The sequence below is a fragment of the Engystomops pustulosus genome, chromosome 3 (assembly GCF_040894005.1).
Source record: "Engystomops pustulosus chromosome 3, aEngPut4.maternal, whole genome shotgun sequence".
Classification (NCBI taxonomy): domain Eukaryota; kingdom Metazoa; phylum Chordata; class Amphibia; order Anura; family Leptodactylidae; genus Engystomops; species Engystomops pustulosus.
Genome location: NC_092413.1, coordinates 70,583,845 through 70,602,918, shown reverse-complemented (window position 1 = coordinate 70,602,918; position 19,074 = coordinate 70,583,845). Strand labels below are relative to the sequence as shown.

The 19,074-nt window shown below is 38.8% G+C and overlaps 1 protein-coding gene across 6 annotated transcripts in view; it reads left to right on the top strand.

The window, feature by feature from the left end:
* WDR27 (WD repeat domain 27) overlaps nt 1-4,542 on the top strand; it is a 314,696-nt gene extending 310,154 nt beyond the window's left edge. For 3 of the 6 annotated variants that reach the window (XR_011854091.1, XR_011854089.1, XR_011854092.1), the window contains 2 exons: nt 1,462-1,612; nt 4,383-4,542. Coding sequence is in view for 1 of the 6 variants with exons in the window: in XM_072141007.1 (XP_071997108.1) it covers nt 4,383-4,430 (48 nt within the window). In the remaining 5 variants the exon portion in view is untranslated. The remainder of the gene's footprint in view (nt 1-1,461; nt 1,613-4,382) is intronic. The other 3 variants (XM_072141007.1, XM_072141009.1, XR_011854090.1) reach the window with 2 other exon arrangements.
* Nucleotides 4,543-19,074: the final 14,532 nt, after the last annotated feature.

The window sequence follows — 19,074 nt, the reverse complement described above, 5'->3', positions numbered from 1 at the left end:
TTTAGTTCTTATTCATGGTCTAAGACAAAACTGCAAGTGTTCAAACTTAAAAAGGCAGATAGCAGCTGCAGGGAAGCTGTATAATTAGCGCACGCGCAGAGTGTCCTAAACTCCGACTACTACAGCGCATGCGACTAATTATAGCAAATGACATAATACACAAAAAATATTGGTTTTGGCCGAATACCTGATACACCTTAAAGGTAACAAAGATTACTCTGTATGTGGAAAAAGAGAAGTACATGTAAGCTACCTAATATAAATACATTGTGTCCGTTCCGTGATTAAGTCCTTTAGGCATGCGTGTTTCCATCTGTAGTATCCACAGCATTTCCCTATTACGTAGCTTTTGAGTTCTATCCCCTCCCCTTTTGGGAGCGGTAACCCTTTCAATTCCAGTAACTACCAGGCTCGATAAATCTCCTGCATGCTTTTGTGAAATATATTGATATATTTGGTGGAATGCACAATATGCAAAGTGCAATATGTGGGTAGCACAATTACATCAATGAAAAAAAGGATTGCAGAACATATTTCTGATGGTACTAAACAGACAGATAAGAATATACCTACATTATCCAAACATTTTTCACAAAAGCATGCAGGAGATTTTTCGAGCCTGGTAGTTACTGGAATTGAAAGGGTTACCGCTCCCAAAAGGGGAGGGGATAGAACTCAAAAGCTACGTAATAGGGAAATGCTGTGGATACTACAGATGGAAACACGCATGCCTAAAGGACTTAATCACAGAACGGACACAATGTATTTATATTAGGTAGCTTACATGTACTTCTCTTTTTCCACATACAGAGTAATCTTTGTTGCCTTTAAGGTGTATCAGGTATTCGGACAAAACCAATATTTCTTGTGTATTATGTCATTTGCTATAATTAGTCACATGCGCTGTAGTAGTCGGAGTTTAGGACACTCTGCGCGTGCGCTAATTATACAGCTTCCCTGCAGCTGCTATCTGCCTTTTTAAGTTTGAACACTTGCAGTTTTGTCTTAGACCATGAATAAGAACTAAATATCTACGTTCGAAACGCGTAGGTCATCTGCCATCTGCAATGTAACACCCCGTTTTTAATGGATATGGAATAAAGCCTTGAGTTTTAAAGCAATTTTGAGTGCCGGTCATATTCTACCTTTCTTGGACATTTCAACTGGTTTCCGACAAGCCGTATTGGACTCGTGCACCGGGACTATGCAGAAACTCTCACCCTCTTTCTAAGAGCGGCACACGTGAGTGAGCGGACAGCTCTGTAAACTTTTTTCTTTACTATGTAGTATAGCCTATGCAGTTGAATTCTGAGGATGATGTAATTAAATGTGCAGTACCTACTATCTGGTTTTCTATACACAACACTTTATGACATCTCTCATATCTTATACCGTATACACAGATTTTATGGGTATCTTTGTAAGTCTAATACATGCCCTTGTCTATCTCTTTCACCTCAGCTGTCGGCAGCATGAAACAGCTGGCTGTGATCATCCCTGTGACGCCATCCTCCAGCGATGATCCATTGTCATCACAGCCTTGTGGCTGTGCTGGTGGCACATTATAACAGATCATGTGCAAAAACACCTTTATATTGCTATACTAAAGTATGTAAGTATATGGTAGGATTGATCTCTTAATATATAAAAATGCTTATTCCTGGTGGTGAATACCGTAACAGAAAATAGCGCCCAACTGTCTTAAACAACACTTTGTAAATACAAATGTAAATAATAAGTGATCAAAAAGTCCTACAATCCCACAAATGGTATCAACGTAAACGACATCACTTCGTTCATTAAATTACACCTTACACAACTCCATACACTAAAGTATCCAAGAGTCATTACTATCGAAATCTGGCAAAATGAAGAAATGGGGTTTTTTTTGGACAAAAGGCCCAAAAAAACCTATTAAAACCTAATGAGGCCCTTTATAAATTTGGTATCCCTGTAATTGCCCCAACTCAAATAATAAATAGGAGGTGTCATCTGGAGCGTACAGTAAAAGACGTAAAAAGGAAGCCCGCAAGAGAATGTCACAAAGGTGTTTTATTTGAATTTTTTTCCTGCTTTCCAGTACACAACGTGGAAAATGAAATACCATCAATAGGAAATAAAATTTGTTACACAAAAAACAAGCCCTTATGAACCTCCGTACACAGAAAAAAATTATGGATTTTTAAAGGGAAGTAAAAACTAAAAAAGGCATCGGCTTGATAAACAATGTATTTTTAGGGTATAAATGTTTATGATGACCCATGGTGATACTTTTTCTAAGGGATTTGTTTAGTTTAGAAAGCTAATTTCTAATTAATGTGGAATCTTGGATTCTGAGCATGGGTCATTGTGGGAACATGCTTTTAATCCAAATACCTTGTATATCAAAGTAAATTTTCCCATAGGAAATCATTTAAATGAAAACACTTCATTTCACACACCAAAAATATTTTGGGGGTCATTTACTAAGTGCCCGATTCGCGTTTTCCCAGCGTGTTACCCGAATATTTCCGATTTGCGCCGATTTCCCCTGAATTGCCCCAGGATTTTGGCGCACGCGATCGGATTGTGGCGCATCAGCGCTGGCATGCACGCGACGGAAATCGGGGGGGGGGGGGGCGTGGCCGAACTAAAACCCGATGGATTCGGAAAAACTGCCGCATTTAAAAAAAAATCTGTCGCGGAGCTTGCACTCAGCCCGGCTCGATGAACTCCAGCGCGTTCCGATTTTTTTCAGCGCAGCAGCGCCACCTGGTGGCCGGCAGAGGAACTGCCTTAATGAATCCCGGCCAGACCCGAATCCAGCGCAGAGAACGCGCCGCTGGATCACGAATGGGCCGGGTAAGTAAATCTGCCCCATTGTGTTGTTTAGGTTGTTTTCTAGAGGGGGGTACAGTAGAGGGTAGGAAGGGCTTGCATTGTGCTTGTAATATAACATTTTGTTTGTAAACCAAGTTATATTTATTGAAAAATGCTAATTTGTCTTGGAAAACACTTGCAGACCAAGTTACTTGCAATCCAAGGCTCCACTTTATTTGGTTAACCAAATATCAAATATTGAGAGATGCTTGTATTTAGGAACCTCATCATTTAGCTGGAGCAATGATATGCTTCTTAGAGAATCTCTGTTTTCATCTGAATTATTTTGATGCCTTGTTTTTTCTGTGGTTTCATTGCATGATAATTGATCACTTTCTCCTCAGATGTTTACTTAGGATTCCAGATACTGGATTCTTGTGTTGATTAAACTATTTTTTCTAAAAGAAACACAGTATCAAAAGCTGAAGGTTTTTTGCTAATGTGAAAATCAACTTGTTAAAGAGAACCCGTCATGCAAAATAACCCCCCTAAACTAAATATATTTTCATAAACTGCCATTAGAGAGCATTGCCTCTGTCCCTTTATTGTCCCTCTACATGCCTGTAAACCTAAGCAATGAGGTCCTAAAGCTGTATGCAAATAAGCATTAGCATATTCAAGCTGTCCATCTTATTCATGAGTGGGAGGCACAGCCACACCCCCAGTGCATGACTGACAGCCTGTATAATGGTGTGAGGCTGTATAATGATGTGCTTCCTGGTGCTGGTGGCCACACCCCCTGCAGCCTGTGTGTGCATGTGTGTGTGTTTAGGAGAGATACAGCAGCTCCAGGCAGCCATGTTACAGCAGAACATGTCAGATTCATGTGTAGCTGATGTCTGTGTCTCTGTGTATTAGGAGGATGCAGCATGTCAGCAGATGCAGGACACACACTAGCCATGCTTTACTCTACATTACACACAGACATGAGCAGGGGGAGGAGAGGGGAGGGGTAACAGGGGTGACATCACTGCCTCTGACCATGTGACCAGCCTCATTTACATAATAAAGAAAAGATGATTTTACAATGAATAATGTATGAAATAACTAGATAAAGGCTGGGATGGGATCCCTGTGAGCTGCTCCAACAGGTAGTAGTGACAGGACTAGTGGCAGAGACCTGATGACAGGTGTCCTTTAATGTCAGTATTTGTACTACAGGGAGTGGAAGGGATATGTAAGGTGACTGTAACATAGACCTCTGTCTGTAATCTTGTTTATAGGAGCAAAAATTGGCATAAATAAATAAAGCATGAATTCCATTGATGAAATGTAAGACCTTGTGGCACAACCATAATTAAATAAATTCAAATAACACTGGCATATGTATCCATAGAACAATGAAATTGAAAATACTTATGATTATGGTTATCAGAGTCCAAATCATGGATTGCTTGTAGTTCATATGCTTACTAAGCAGTATACATTTAATGTGGTGACATATCGGTTTCTCATTTGCTAAGGTCATTTTCTGACATTGTTTTCTCTACAAAAATTCTGATTTTCTTTTTTTTTCTTTTTAGTTAACAACATGTACTTTGGATGGAAAGCTTCAGACGTATATTGTTTAAAAAAAATGATAGCTGGCAATGGCATGACAAGTTCATAAGGTCAAAGGGCATCTGTATTACAATTGTACGTTATAATTGTTATTATGAAATAAAGTGAAAAACTAAACAGTTATTCTTATCATTTTTTAGTGCATTTACAAAATAGGTGGTAACATTTCATGGATGTAATACGGCTATTAACATTATAATTGCACATACCTCATGAAGCCAGCACATTTATAGATGCCAAGACAGTGTCCACTTCAGATGGTTATATCTAATGAACCTCATTAATATGGTATCAAAATTGTGTTTCTAGGTGCCATGGAACCAGAGATATCTACTGTTATAGATTCAGTAAAAAATTTTATTTTTATATAACAGTATAAATTTAACAGTGGATATCTCCAGTTCCAGAGTCACATAGAAACACAATCTTGATATTATGCATCTGTCTCTGAAACTAAAAAATGATTGCAGGTTGATACTGTACAATTAACCAAAAAACTTTAATGGGAAAAATGAAAATAAAGTGTATTTTTTTAAATATTTTATTTGTCTGCTAATTCTATAAACAAAAAAAATAGTTTTTAATAAAAATTTTTTCATTATTTTAATTTATTAAATTAGTTTGTTATTATATTATTATTTATTTATTTATTTAAGTTAAAGTCTCACATGTCATTAAAAATTGTTATGATATGTAAAGCAGTTAAACAGATATCATCATTTAACCCCTACGTGCACCAGGACATTATAGTACGTCCCTGGGGGAAGATACTTCCCGCAAGACGACGTGCTATAAAGTCGAGCTTCTGGCACCGACTAATGAACGGAGCCGGCACCAGAAGCAGTGGCTGTCAGCTGTATACCACAGCTGGCAGCGCACGCTAACACCCGGGATCGGAGCTGAGTCCGATCGCGAGTGTTAACCCATTATACGCCACAGTCAAGCATGACCACGGCGTGTAAGGGTGTTGCCCCTATGAATCGGATCCCCTGTGCCTCTTATCTAGTTGTGAAATTCTAGAAGATTATACCTTTTCAGCTGATTGACCTATAATAGTCCACTTATGTAGCATAGCCTATCCACAGGAATTCTGAGGATGATGTTATTAAATGTGCAGTACTTACTATCTGGTTTTCTAGACACAACTCTTTATGACATCTCTCATATCTTATACTGTATACACTGCTCTTCTGGGTATCTTTGTAAGTCTAATACATGCTCTTCTCTGTCTCTTTCCCCTCAAATGCCAGCAGCATGAAACAGCCGGCTGTGATCGTCCCTGTGTCACCATCCTCCAGTGATGATACATTGTCATGACAGCCTTGTGGCTGTGCTGGTGGCACATCATAACAGATCATGTGCAAAAACACTATACACTGCAATACTATAGAATGGCAGTATATGGTAGGATTGATCTATTAATATATAAAAATGCTTATTCCTGGTTCAGAAAATAGCGCCCAATTGTCTTAACCCCTTAGCGCTCTGCACCGTAGTTGTACTGCGCTGAGTCCTGCAAATAGCGCTCAGTGAAGTACAGCTACTGCGCAGAGACGATGCCGGTTCAGCTCTGCACAGAAGCCAAACCGGCATCGGGGGTCGCGGGATGTCAGCGGTAATCTAGCGCTGACATCCCCGGCTAACAGCCGCGGTCGGAGTGAGCTCCGATTGCGGGTGTTTAACCCGTTAAATGCCGTGGTCAGCGTGACCGCGGCATTTAACATGCCTTCCGTCTGTGAGGTCTGTGAGGTCATCTTCAAAAGCAGAGTGTCAGCCTATGCATGTGCATAGGCTGACACGGCTAATACCCTGCAATACTGGTTCAAGTTCAAGTTTGTAGAAGTAAAAAAAAGGGAAGAACACAAAAGTTTAAACATGAGAATAAATAAAAAATAAATAAAAAATATAAGCCCCTAAAATATCACTTTTCTATAAGAACACTTAATAAAGTAAAAAAAAAACAAAAACACACATATTTGGTATTGCCTGGCATTGGTATTGGACCTGCACGGTAAACTCTGGGTGAAAAAAACGCAAAAAATGTTCCAAAAAAAGAAAATTTTTAATTAATACCTTAAAAAAATGCTCCAAAAAGTGATTTAAAAAAGTTACGCACCATAAAATAAGACCACTAAACGAAGAATTCTTCTCTCAAAAAATAAGCCCTTAACCAGATTTGTCAGCCAAAAAATAAAAAAAGTTATGCTTATGAAAAGACGGTGATGCTAAAATGAACATGATTTTCTCCAAATTAGTTTTATTCAGTAAAATTGAATAAAATACACAAAACTCCCACATATTTGGTATCGCTACATCAGTGATACCAATCTGCATATAAAACAGAATAGTTATTGGACTTGCAGAGTGAACCCCGTAAAAAACAACTCCAAAAAACTCTGTGAAAAAAAGATAATTGTCAGGCTTAGAGGTTGTGGATCCTCTGGACCACCGCAGACGATGGCACAAGCCACTACCTGGGACCGGAGTCTAAGTGGCACCCGGTTTTCACCAGAGCCCGCCACAAGGCGGGTTGGACTTGCTGCGGCGTGGTACCACCAGGTCGTTCCACAGGCGTGACTTGTCCGCAGTGGCAGCCAAGGTCGAGGTACAGAAACGGCAGGCAAACTCGTAGTCGGGGACAGGCAGAAGGTCAGGACAGGCAGCACAGGATCGGAGTCAGAGTCGTAGCAACAGGTCAGGGCAGGCGGCAAAGGAGCGAAGTCAGAAACGGAACCAGGGTCACAACGGGAAATCTCAATAACAGCACAAGGCATCAAATACAGCTTTCTCTAGGGCGCAAGGCACAAAGATCCGGTAAGGGTAACAGGAAGAGGCAGGGTTAAATAGATTAAGGGGGCCCTTTAAATTCGCAGAAGCTGCCGCGTGCACGCCCTAGGTGTCGGGGACGCGCGCACACAGCCGAGGAGGACGGAGCAGCAGCAGCCGGAGCCGAAGCAGACGCGCCAGGAGCCGGGGCACATAGGGGGCGCTTGCAGCGCGCTGGCGGGGGACAGAAGGCACGGGTGAGCCCACGACCCGCGACAATAATTTTTAATTTATACCCTTTAAAAATGCTCTGAAAAGTGATAAACAAATATTTTGCGCTCTAAAATCAGACCACTAAAAAGAACAAAGCTTTCTACTGTTAGATGGGTACTGAAATTATACTAGTTAGGCTTTCCTGTGCTGCAGCGGAATGCCTGGTATTCACCAGCAGAGCAGAGAGTCCATATCAATGACATTTATTACTTGGGAACAGTGAGGATAAGGAACAAAATTCCAACTTTTCCAGAATCTGTAGAACAATGCCCATTAATGTTTTTAAAGCATTGGGGTTGGTAAAGGTGGTGAAAGATCCTTTCAAAGTTAGCCAACGGCTAAGAGGACCAAAGAAGCACGCTAAAGATAGGGAAGGCATTGACTTTGTTTGGTACAAAGACCTTTGTATGTAGTGGTATTTTTAAGGTAACAACACAGAAAAATCTTCCCAGTCTATCAAAAAGTCCTGTAACACCATGATGGGCTGATGGTAGGCTTGTAGGTCAGATTGGAATGTACAATACTAACCTAACTGTTGAACAGATTTATGCCAGGATCTCTTATCTTGGCAAACTACCTTCAAAGATTCTTTACCAAGGCTAATTTAGAGCTAAAAAATTGTAAATTATGATTTAATGTAATCTATAGGATATTTCCTCCCAACCTCCTCCCCCTCAAAATAATCAAGCAAGTTCCTAGATCATCTTTCTGCCCTTACAGGGTGTGGAACATAAAAAACTGATCCTGTGCAAAAGGTTAACACATCTTTTTTCTAGAACAAAACACTTTCCTGCACTCATTTAAAACGAACCACATGTTTGAAATGTTTGGCATTTTCAGCATTACAGATAATGAGTAAAAATAATTAACTTTTTTGGTCTTTTAAAAACCATCTTTTTAATTATCACTTTGGAAGATCACTTAGGTATCCTAAAAATATATTCCAGAAATGTTTGAAAAGGAAATTATTAGAAAGTGAAAGGAATATAGAGTGCTACTGTATCCTGATACTCATTTCCTTGGTGTACAGTAATAATAATAATTCTTTATATAGCGCACACAGATTACGCAGCGCTGCACAAAGCTTGTCACATCAGACCCTCTCCCCATGGGGCTCACAATCTAATCAACCTAAAAGTATGTTTTGGAGTATTTAATACAGTGGATTAAAACCCCTTCAGACTGAAGTCCCTTTAAAAGCCATACCTTTATATTTTACCTTTATGCATACACTGATCAATAACTATATATTAATATAGGAGGTCATTTACCTTTTTTTGTATGTTTTCTCTTTTTTTGTAACTTTTTTGAATGTATTTGAAGATTTGAGCTAAAATTTGTGAGCTTTTCAGCCTCCCTGCAAATTTTGCCGCAACAGAGCTTTTCTGTGTTGCACCTGATTTATCTTTAAAATCCAGATGTAGACATCTAAAAAGTTTCATTTTTTTGTTCAAAAATAACTCCTCCTCCAGACGTAGGTAAAAGCTTAAAGGGGGTTACTCTTGCAACTTTTGTGCAAATTTCCTTTTTAAAGTCACACAATCCGATATTTAAAAGAATAAATATATTTGCAGGTTTCCAAGCTTAAGATCCCATAAATACGTGCTTTCTAGTTTTATAGCCTGTGGGAGTTAGAACTGGATGTGGAGTTTGGAGGGGATGCAGGACAGCCTCCCGGCTTAGGCACAGTGCGCTCACCACACCATGCATAATAAAAGTTAGAGGCAGTGGTGAGCTAGTTGCCATTTTTATGGATAGGTTACAGCCACCATTTACAGTCATGGCCAAAAGTTTTGAGAATGATACAAATGTTAATTTTTACAAAGTCTACTGCATCAGGTTTTACAATGGCAATTTGCATATACTCCATAATGTTATAAAGAGTGATCGGCTTAACAGCAATTAATTGCAATTAATTGCAAAGCCTACAAAATGAACTTTTTCCCCCAAAACACATTTCAACTTCATTGCAGGCCTGCCTAAAAAGGAGCAGCTAACATCGTTTCAGTGATTGCTCCAGTAACACAGGTGTGGGTGTTGATGAGGACAGGGCTGGAGATCAATCTGTCATGATTAAGTAAGAATCACACCCCTGGACACTTTAAAAGGAGGCTGGTGCTTGGCATCATTGTTTCTCTTCTGTTAACCATGGTTATCTCTAAAGAAACGTGCAATCATCATTGTACTGCACAAAACTGGCCTAACAGGGAAGAGTATCGCAGCGAGAAGGATTGCACTTCAGTCAACAATCTATCGCATCATCAAGGAATTCAAGGAGAGAGGTTCCATTGTTGCCAAAAAGGCTCCAGTGCGCCCAAGAAGGACCAGCAAGCGTCAGGACTGTCTCTTAAAAGTGTTTCAGCTTTGGGATCGGCTACCAGCAGTGCAGAGGAACCTGCACAGGTGTGTGTGCATCTGGTGTGTGTGCATCTGCACGCACTGTGAGGCGGAGACTCTTGGAGCAAAGCCTGGTGTCAAGGAGGGCAGCAAAGAAGCCACTTTTCTCCAGAAAAAACATCTGGGACAGACTGATATTCTGCAAAAGGTACAGGGAGGGACTGCTGAGGACTGGGGCATGACTGTACAGTTTTATGCATTTAGCCTAACAAAAAAGCTTGAGTTTCTCTCTAATACTATTCGGAGTCTTATTTTCAGATATATTTTTAATATTTTATACAATTAAGTTATTGATCAATCTATAAATGAAACCTTGTTTTGACACTTGTTTACACCGTTCATGGCTGGAATTTAATATGCTTAAGTTCTAGGCACGTCCATGCAGGGCCTACAAACTATATATCCAGAAAGGCAGGCAGTACTCTAATTTTCAGTATCAAAGCATGACAAAGGGGTTTGGACACAGAAACTTTGTCACACTTGAATTAAACTCTCCTTTGATACTGAAAATTGGAGTGCTGCCTGCTTTTCTGGATATATTTATATATAATGTAGTCACTGGCAGTCTCCTTATCCCAGGGCCCAGTAGTTACCAATCCCATGAGGGAAGTAGAGATGAGAGATTCCTAGTCCTGCCATCCTGTTTCTCCTCCCCAACATTTCTTATCTGAGATACCGGCTCAGCTGTGTAGTCTGGAAGAAAATATACATATAATTCTGTGCATTGTGCAGCATAATATGTATGTAATGGTGCACATCTTCCATTTTGTTAGGGCGGCAGGTCGGGTAGCCGGGCCCCCTTACAAAGTGGGCTCCCTAGCAACTGCTATGCCTGCTACCACTGTAGTAACTCCCCTGGTTAAACATGTAGTTTTATTATACACTCACCGGCCACTTTATTAGGTATACCATACTAGTAACGGGTTGGACCCCCTTTTGCCTTCAGAACTGCCTCAATTCTTCGTGGCATAGATTCAACAAGGTGCTGGAAGCATTCCTCAGAGATTTTGGTCCATATTGACATGATGGCATCACACAGTTGCCGCAGATTTGTCGGCTGCACATCCATGATGCGAATCTCCCATTCCACCACATCCCAAAGATGCTCTATTGGATTGAGATCTGGTGACTATGGAGGCCATTTGAGTACAGTGAACTCATTGTCATGTTCAAGAAACCAGTCATATAGGGATGGACATGGTCAGCAACAATACTCAGGTAGGCTGTGGCGTTGCAACGATGCTCAATTGGTACCAAGGGGCCCAAAGAGTGCCAAGAAAATATTCCCCACACCATGACACCACCACCACCAGCCTGAACCGTTGATACAAGGCAGGATGGATCCATGCTTTCATGTTGTTGACGCCAAATTCTGACCCTACCATCCGAATGTCGCAGCAGAAATCGAGACTCATCAGACCAGGCAACGTTTTTCCAATCTTCTACTGTCCAATTTCGATGAGCTTGTGCAAATTGTAGCCTCAGTTTCCTGTTCTTAGCTGAAAGGAGTGGCACCCGGTGTGATCTTCTGCTGCTGTAGCCCATCTGCCTCAAAGTTCGACGTACTGTGCGTTCAGAGATGCTCTTCTGCCTACCTTGGTTGTAACGGGTGGCAATTTGAGTCACTGTTGCCTTTCTATCAGCTCGAACCAGTCTGCCCATTCTCCTCTGACCTTTGGCATCAACAAGTCATTTCCGCTCACAGAACTGCCGCTCACTGGATGTTTTTTCTTTTTCGGACCATTCTCTGTAAACCCTAGAGATGGTTGTGCGTGAAAATCCCAGTAGATCAGCAGTTTCTGAAATACTCAGAACAGCCCTTCTGGCACCAACAACCATGCTACGTTCAAAGGCACTCAAATCACCTTTCTTCCCCATACTAATGCTCGGTTTGAACTACAGGAGATTGTCTTGACCATGTCTACATGCCTAAATGCACTGAGTTGCCGCCATGTGATTGGCTGATTAGAAATTAAGTGTTAACAAGCAGTTGGACAGGTGTACCTAATAAAGTGGCCGGTGAGTGTATATATGGTCAAATAGATTGGAGTCCTGATCTCTTCCTTCTGTGCAGCATGATAGAATTCTCCATTTACAGGCGGTCCCCTACTTAAGGACACCTGACTTACAGACAACCCATAGTTACAGACAGACCCCTCTGAACTCTGGTGAAGCTCTCTGAATGCTTTACTATAGTCCCAGACTGCAATAATCAGCTGTGAAGTGTCTGTAATGAAGCTTTATTGATAATCCTTGGTCCCATTACAGCAAAAAATGTTAAAACTACAATTGTCACTGGGGCCAAAATTTTTTTTGTCTGGATCTACAATTATAAAATATACAGTTTCGACTTACATACAAATTCAACTTAAGAACAAACCTCCGGACCCTATCTTGTACGTAACCCGGGGACTGCCTGTATATATAACCAATATCCAGTGGATTAAGACAACAACCTGAGACTAGAACAACAAGCATCCCACTGCTCCACAAATTGTTTTGAGTACTTATGCACTCAGCATAACCAAGTAAGGTTGTTACAATTTTACTGGTAAATTTTACTATCATTGTCATTGATCGGAGTGGCTTCCAGTCATAGATACTGCCACCCGGTGAATGTAAGAAATTAAAATGCCACATTTTCCATAAAACAAACATCCTCTCATTGGTATATTTCATATCTTCAAATTTTACCTTTGAGTTGTGTTTATTAATATAGGATGACAAAAGTTATGCTTAAGTCATAATAGTATCTTCAAATGTATCATTTGCCCTAGGGCAATTTTGTAATTAAAGATCCTCTTTTCCTGGCCATTGATAAGCGTCAACTTATAAAATTATGAAGGTGTTAAGAGATTTTTTCCTCATTTATTAAATATTGCATTTAATTATTAGGATTAATATGTCAGAATTTTAGAATGAGAATTAATCGTATTATCTACCCATGTTCATGGTGGGAAAACAGCATTTTCTACTTAATTTGTAATGGGATCTTGGTAAGGATGTGAATACATAGGCTGAAGTACAGTATGTCAAGCTCACTAATGTGTATATGCTAGTATTTTAAAAAAGCAGAAGTTTTTATGTTTGAGTCCTGTTTTGCTTGTAAACTTTGGATGCATACATTTATATTGCCTTTGTACTATTCTATTTACTTGGTCAATACATCTTTAAGGGTTAAAATATTTAGGAATGCTGAATATTTCATACAAAATAATACATAACATATTCAAAACTATTTTAAATATAAATTGGTGTCAGAATTCGCTCTGCAATGCAATGCAATGTACTAGTGAAGGAAGCAGGGACACATGCAAGCTATAGTCTAAATCAGTGAATTGACAGTGTGGTGCCTGCCCGCACAACCATCGAGGGTGAGCAGCAAAAAATTCCTATTTTTTTTACAACATCGGAAAAACACAGGAAGCGTCTGTTTCCTTTTTCTCTGTCCTATAGTCCAAATCAAGTGTTTTACTTGCACACTTATTTGCACACTTGCCTCAGCATAGGCAGAAACAAACAAATCCTGCTCAGCTGAGCACTGAATATATTGAATACAGTAAAAAGTGTGCATCTATATGTACACTCTAGGCTGAGGATAAGGTGGCACTCAGTTATCTTTGGCCCTTCATAACACAGTCCAGCCACAGCTACAACATGCAGGTTATATTAGGCTAAAATAAGTCATGTGACAGCTATACAAAAACCCAGGACCGAAACCCAGATGGAGTAGGCATCGCTCTACCAGCCTACCCCATTAGGCCTAGTGCAGACTTCAGAAAGGGTCTATACTACCTGCTTATCATATGTCTGCTTTAACCCATAGGTTATGGCAGACAAATCCAGGGCTTTCACCACACACCCTTCCAAACGTGTCCTTCCAAACAATACGTCTCACTTTCTCACAGCTTATTTTAGTTTTGGAAAGGAATTTTATTCTACTGTGTTTTCTCATGATGTAAAGGTCATATCAGATTTCATAAAATGAAAAGTATGTTTCTTTAACTATTAAAATTCATTAATGCTTTACATGATCCACGCTTTTGCACTTTGTTTTATTTTTTTTCTATTTGTTTCTTTTTGTAACCAGTAGAATAGACAGCTTGCACTTTATCTTGACTCCGAAGTGGCTGTAAATCACAACATGAATTATCCAAAATGAATATTTCTTTTTCTGAGACAAGATTAATTTAACACCCACATAGGCTTGCTATTGTCACTGTGATTATTGTTTATATATCAAAACTACTAAAACAAATTTCAGTCAATTTAATCTTTGCTTGGCAAATACAGCTAGCATTCTTTAAATGTATGTACATCCTGTATTTTAACACAGTTTAATGAGGGTTTATACTTAATTAAATTCACTTGTATTAATTGTACCCAGGTAGACATCTCCTTAATTTTTTTTTTTTACCTTATAACATCTTTGTAAAATATATTGGCAGCACAGCTGAGCCAAAAAAAAACGATTGTGTGCACCAAAATCCCACCAAAAATTTAACACCTGTTAAATACCTGTCCAAGCCCATGGCATCCCTGAAAAAGGCGCACAGTCCGACAAAAGTAGTAAATGAGCCTCATTATGTACATTATACTTTTTTGTAGATTAAAAAAAAAAAACATTTTGCCTTTTACTACATCCACTGCGATGTTTTATTAGTTTAGTGCCTTGTTATAGTGGTATTCCACCAGGTCGGATTTTTAACCCGTTCAAGACTAGTAGTCGCAATAGCCGCTGAGTCGCAATAACTGTCTATGGGGATATCCATAAAAAGGTCCAATAATAAAAGAAAAGATAATGTAGAAAAGAAAACATCTAGATAAATAGTAAAAAGGGCCAAAACAGCATCAGTAATTAAATAAATCCCCCCTTCTAGTGCCATAGTTCAAATTGTTTTTACACATTGTGCATTTGTAAGTTAAATATTTTAAGTTCAGAAAGTGGTTATATGAAATGAAAAAAAAGAGATGTGCATACAAAAAGAAATAAAATAAAAATCCTCAAAAATGGAGAAGAACATTTCAGGACTTCTGTGCGACAGTTGTGGTGTAATAAGTGTTAAATCGTGCAATACTGAATATTTCCTATGTGAAATTATTATTAGCTACATTTTTTTCCATTAGGTCCTATGTATAATTACCGTATATATTTTTTTTACTTTTTGTGAACTTTGTCAAGGTCATAATATTATTTCCATAATAATCCCTTATATTTAAACTGAAAACATTTACAGGCAAAGCTTGGTGACTGACTGGAAATGAGTGAGATCACTCACAATTCACACAATGCTCTGTTTGTTAACAAGATAGAAAAGAGATAGTGGAAATACTAAGTAGACAGCTTGCAATTCAATGCTTAGCCTCCAGCAGATGTGGGGATGGAAATAATTAGATAGATATTTCAATGTGCAGACACAAGTCAAGTGTTCAAGTGTTTTCTTTTATCTGTCTGGAATAAATCAGAAACTAGGCTTCCATTGGCTGTTATAGACATGACATATACACAGTGTCTAACAAGCAACTCTTTTGGCCATTTACATTGGTCTGTTAATGTGTTAAAATTTCGTTTTTTATTTTTAAACAGGAAGTTAATATCAGAACCCTGTGTATGGGATCAGGTTTCGGGGTTTTGTGCTTGAAAACCACTCCCATGACTACTTTTGATTGACATCTTTTTTTCAACATCTGTTCCCTGGGAAAGCTGGGTGTGTCATTTTGCTGGGTAGTTCAATTTGTGTTCAGACAGTCATCCGCTGGGGGACACTCCATTATACATCTACATAGTCCTGATTTCAGATTGCTGGTTAATTCAGTCTTTTGACACTTGTTGTCAGTTTCTCTTGAATTTTGTTTATTGTTTTGCTGCACTGCATATCTGACCCTTTCTATGTTATTTGACTATTCTCTTGCTATTCGTTTCTGTGCCTCACAGCCATCTTGAATTTGACCTGGTTCTACCTGACATCTCTCGTCTGTCTATTATTTGCTGTGTTGTCCCTCAATGTCTTGTTATCTTTCCTGTGTTCTCATTCAGTGTAGGGATTATTGACCAGAAGTCCCCAACCACCAGCGTTTGTGAAGCTTCTTAGATAGGGGAGATAGGGGACAAGGTTTTTGGATGAGTTAAGGGCCTGCTCCTCTCTTCTATCATGACAGTTAAGTTAAAAAATACAGTGGGAAGCCATGTAATATATCCAAACATAGTGAATTTCTATGGGTTTTAAATAAAATTTGCTCTGCAGTTAGGGCAGCTATCTTCAAAAATTGGAGATCTGCTTTGTGTCCCACTATTTTGATGTAATATGTGGTGTTAACAAAAACTGGAGGATAGAACAATGCATGTGGGAACATTGTGTATTAAATGTGAATGATTTTGACGGAAAATGGAAGGTGTGGCCAACTTATAAAAGTGTATTGAAACACTAATATATTTAGGATTGTGGTCAGACTACGATGCACTTATATACTATTGACTGTCTTTTGTCTATTGGCTTTTCTTTTTCTTCCTTTTTCCCCTTTCCTTGCTTCTTTTTATAAATTGTATTTACATTTGTACATACAATTGAAAATGTCTTCTATTTGTTGTATTGATAAAAAATAATAATAAAACTAATATATACAAATCTGTACAACGTGACCATATGTAAAAAAACACATAGAAAATTACTGGTTTGTATCTGTCGGTAGTTAAGAAAATAACTATTTGGACAATAATAAGCACTGCAGTTTTATTGCAATGAAAACGTCATTTTATCCCGCAAAAAAGGAAACCATACACATCTGTATGCTGAAACAGTTATTATTAACTTATTATATTTTTTTATACTAAAGGTTTTCATTTTAAAAAATCTATTAAAACATATTAAAACTCATATATCCCCGTGATCATACCAACCCAAGGAATAAAGTGGAAGTGTCAATTGGAACGAAAAGTGAAAGGCATGGAATTTTAGATACAATCACTGGAAAGTACAATTTGTTACACAGAAAACATACCCACACAAAGCTCTGTACATGGAAAAATAAAAACTGTATGGATATTTGAAGGTGGGGAACAAAAAAATTTCATCACAAAAATTAAAAAGAGCCAAGTCATTAAGGGGTTGATAAAGATAGAAGAAAGTGCAGTTGTTCTAAGGAGACTTCCACTACTGACAGTGATAGATGCAAATAAGAACTTTTTATCCCCATTGGACCTTAGGAGCTTGTTCTGTATTACACACCTACAGCATTACAACATATTTTTAACAACACCCCAAATAGAGAACTTTTATATATAAAAGCAACACACCATAAAAAGAAGCAGGCAGATAGCGTGGTCAGAGTGTACTTTATTAAAAAAAAAAAGCTTTAAAAGAATTGTTTATGCTTTTGTTTTTACTGTAGACTAGTTACATATTTCCCTCTGCACCATCAGATTCTGTATATAGAGCTGATCATCCACACAATATTAATTGGGAGATTTGGGAACTATGTTATTCATGATTTCTACAGCTCCAAGATCATATGGGTATTTGAGGCTTAAAGGGGTATTCTCATCTGGGCACTCACATTCAGTTTCATTAATCTGCCATATATATACATTTCTTCAATTAGATGTTATTAAAAAAAATGTTCCTGTGTGAAGATAATTTCTCATAAATGTAGTCATGTTGTCCCTTAGAAGCGAGATAGCGTCCTCGGATATGGCCACCTCTGCTGGAGTGAGTACACAAAAAAACAAAAGTCCGGTGGGACTTTATAGCGCAAGTCTGGCCACGGCTCCCAGAGTGTGACGTGGTCGTATCCGAGGAAGCTATCTGGTTTCTAAGGGACAACATGACTACATTTATGAGAAATTATCTTCACACAGGAATATTTTTTTAATTAACATCCAATTGAAAAAATGTTTACATGAGGCAAATGAATTTAATTAAATGTAAATGCCCAGATGGGAATACCCCTTTAACTCCTTAACACATCATGATGTAACTGTGCGTCATGATGCTGTAAAGGATGTTTGAAGATAGCCCTCTTTATACATGGCATTTAAAATTCTGGTGGTGTGTGCATGCAACCAAATTTTAATGAGATCATAATTTTCCCCATGATCTCATTGGGGGCCGATGATCCATTCCCGTTACGGCCTGTAGTCTTTATGGAGTCATTCAGACTGGGACATCTAGTGCACAATCTCCATTTACTGCAATACAGATATATTGCAGTGTATAGTAGAAATGACCAAACCCCTAGGGTTCAAGTATAACATAACAATAAATAAAGTTTAAGGCATAACTGTAAAGTTATAATGATTTTACCAAAATATTATCTGTGATTCCCCCTTTAAAAACAAACAGAATGATGCCTACTTTGTGCTGCTCACCCTTTTCTGTCCAAAGTCATGGTATTTTCTGTATTTTCTGACAAAAATCTTTCTTACCAGAAATGAAGTTGGTGGAGACTGTCTGTCTGTCTATGCCCTTAAGCTGAAGCCACTTAGCTTGCTCACAAATCCCATCATGCTTTTTGTTCTCTTTCAGAGTAATTTAGCATTAAATCCATTTAGATTCCCACAAGTAAATCCACTGAACACTGCACAGTGCGCATGCAGGATATATATGATGGCCATCCTGGCAGTTTCCATCACATGGAGGAGCAGGGAACATGTAATAAGTGAAAGAAATCATAAGTAAACCAGTTACATGAATTCTGTGCTGTGTGAGCACTAAGGGTTAATAGCTTATCTACACAGTGCACAAAGTGCCAACTGCAAGATGGGGGAGGGGAGCAACATAAGGTGCAGTGAGATACAGAGAATGTTCTGTAGAATCACAGACTGAGATAGAGGAACTGACAGGGAACACGGGAGATCTGTTTTGTTCAATCTTTTTATTAAATTTCAAGTATAAACTGTAAACATCAACAAAAAAATGCATCTCTCCATAGTCAGATAATAGAGTTGTGTTGCCGATGAGGCTTCCAAGTTTATCATATTTGTGAACTTTGTGAGGCGCATAGTGCTGTGAATATCATATGATTCTGGATATGACTCGGTGGCAAAGTTTAGAGTTGATGTGAGGGCGGAGCGGTCATGCCCCACTTATGTGCATGAAGCGAGATGGACTGTAAAGTGGTTGCTGAGAGGATACTGCTTGGCGTTGCCATATGAAAGGTATGGTACCGTGAGTCCGCAGTGTTTGTGTAATTATAGTTACAGGGGAGCCATGAGGAGACAAA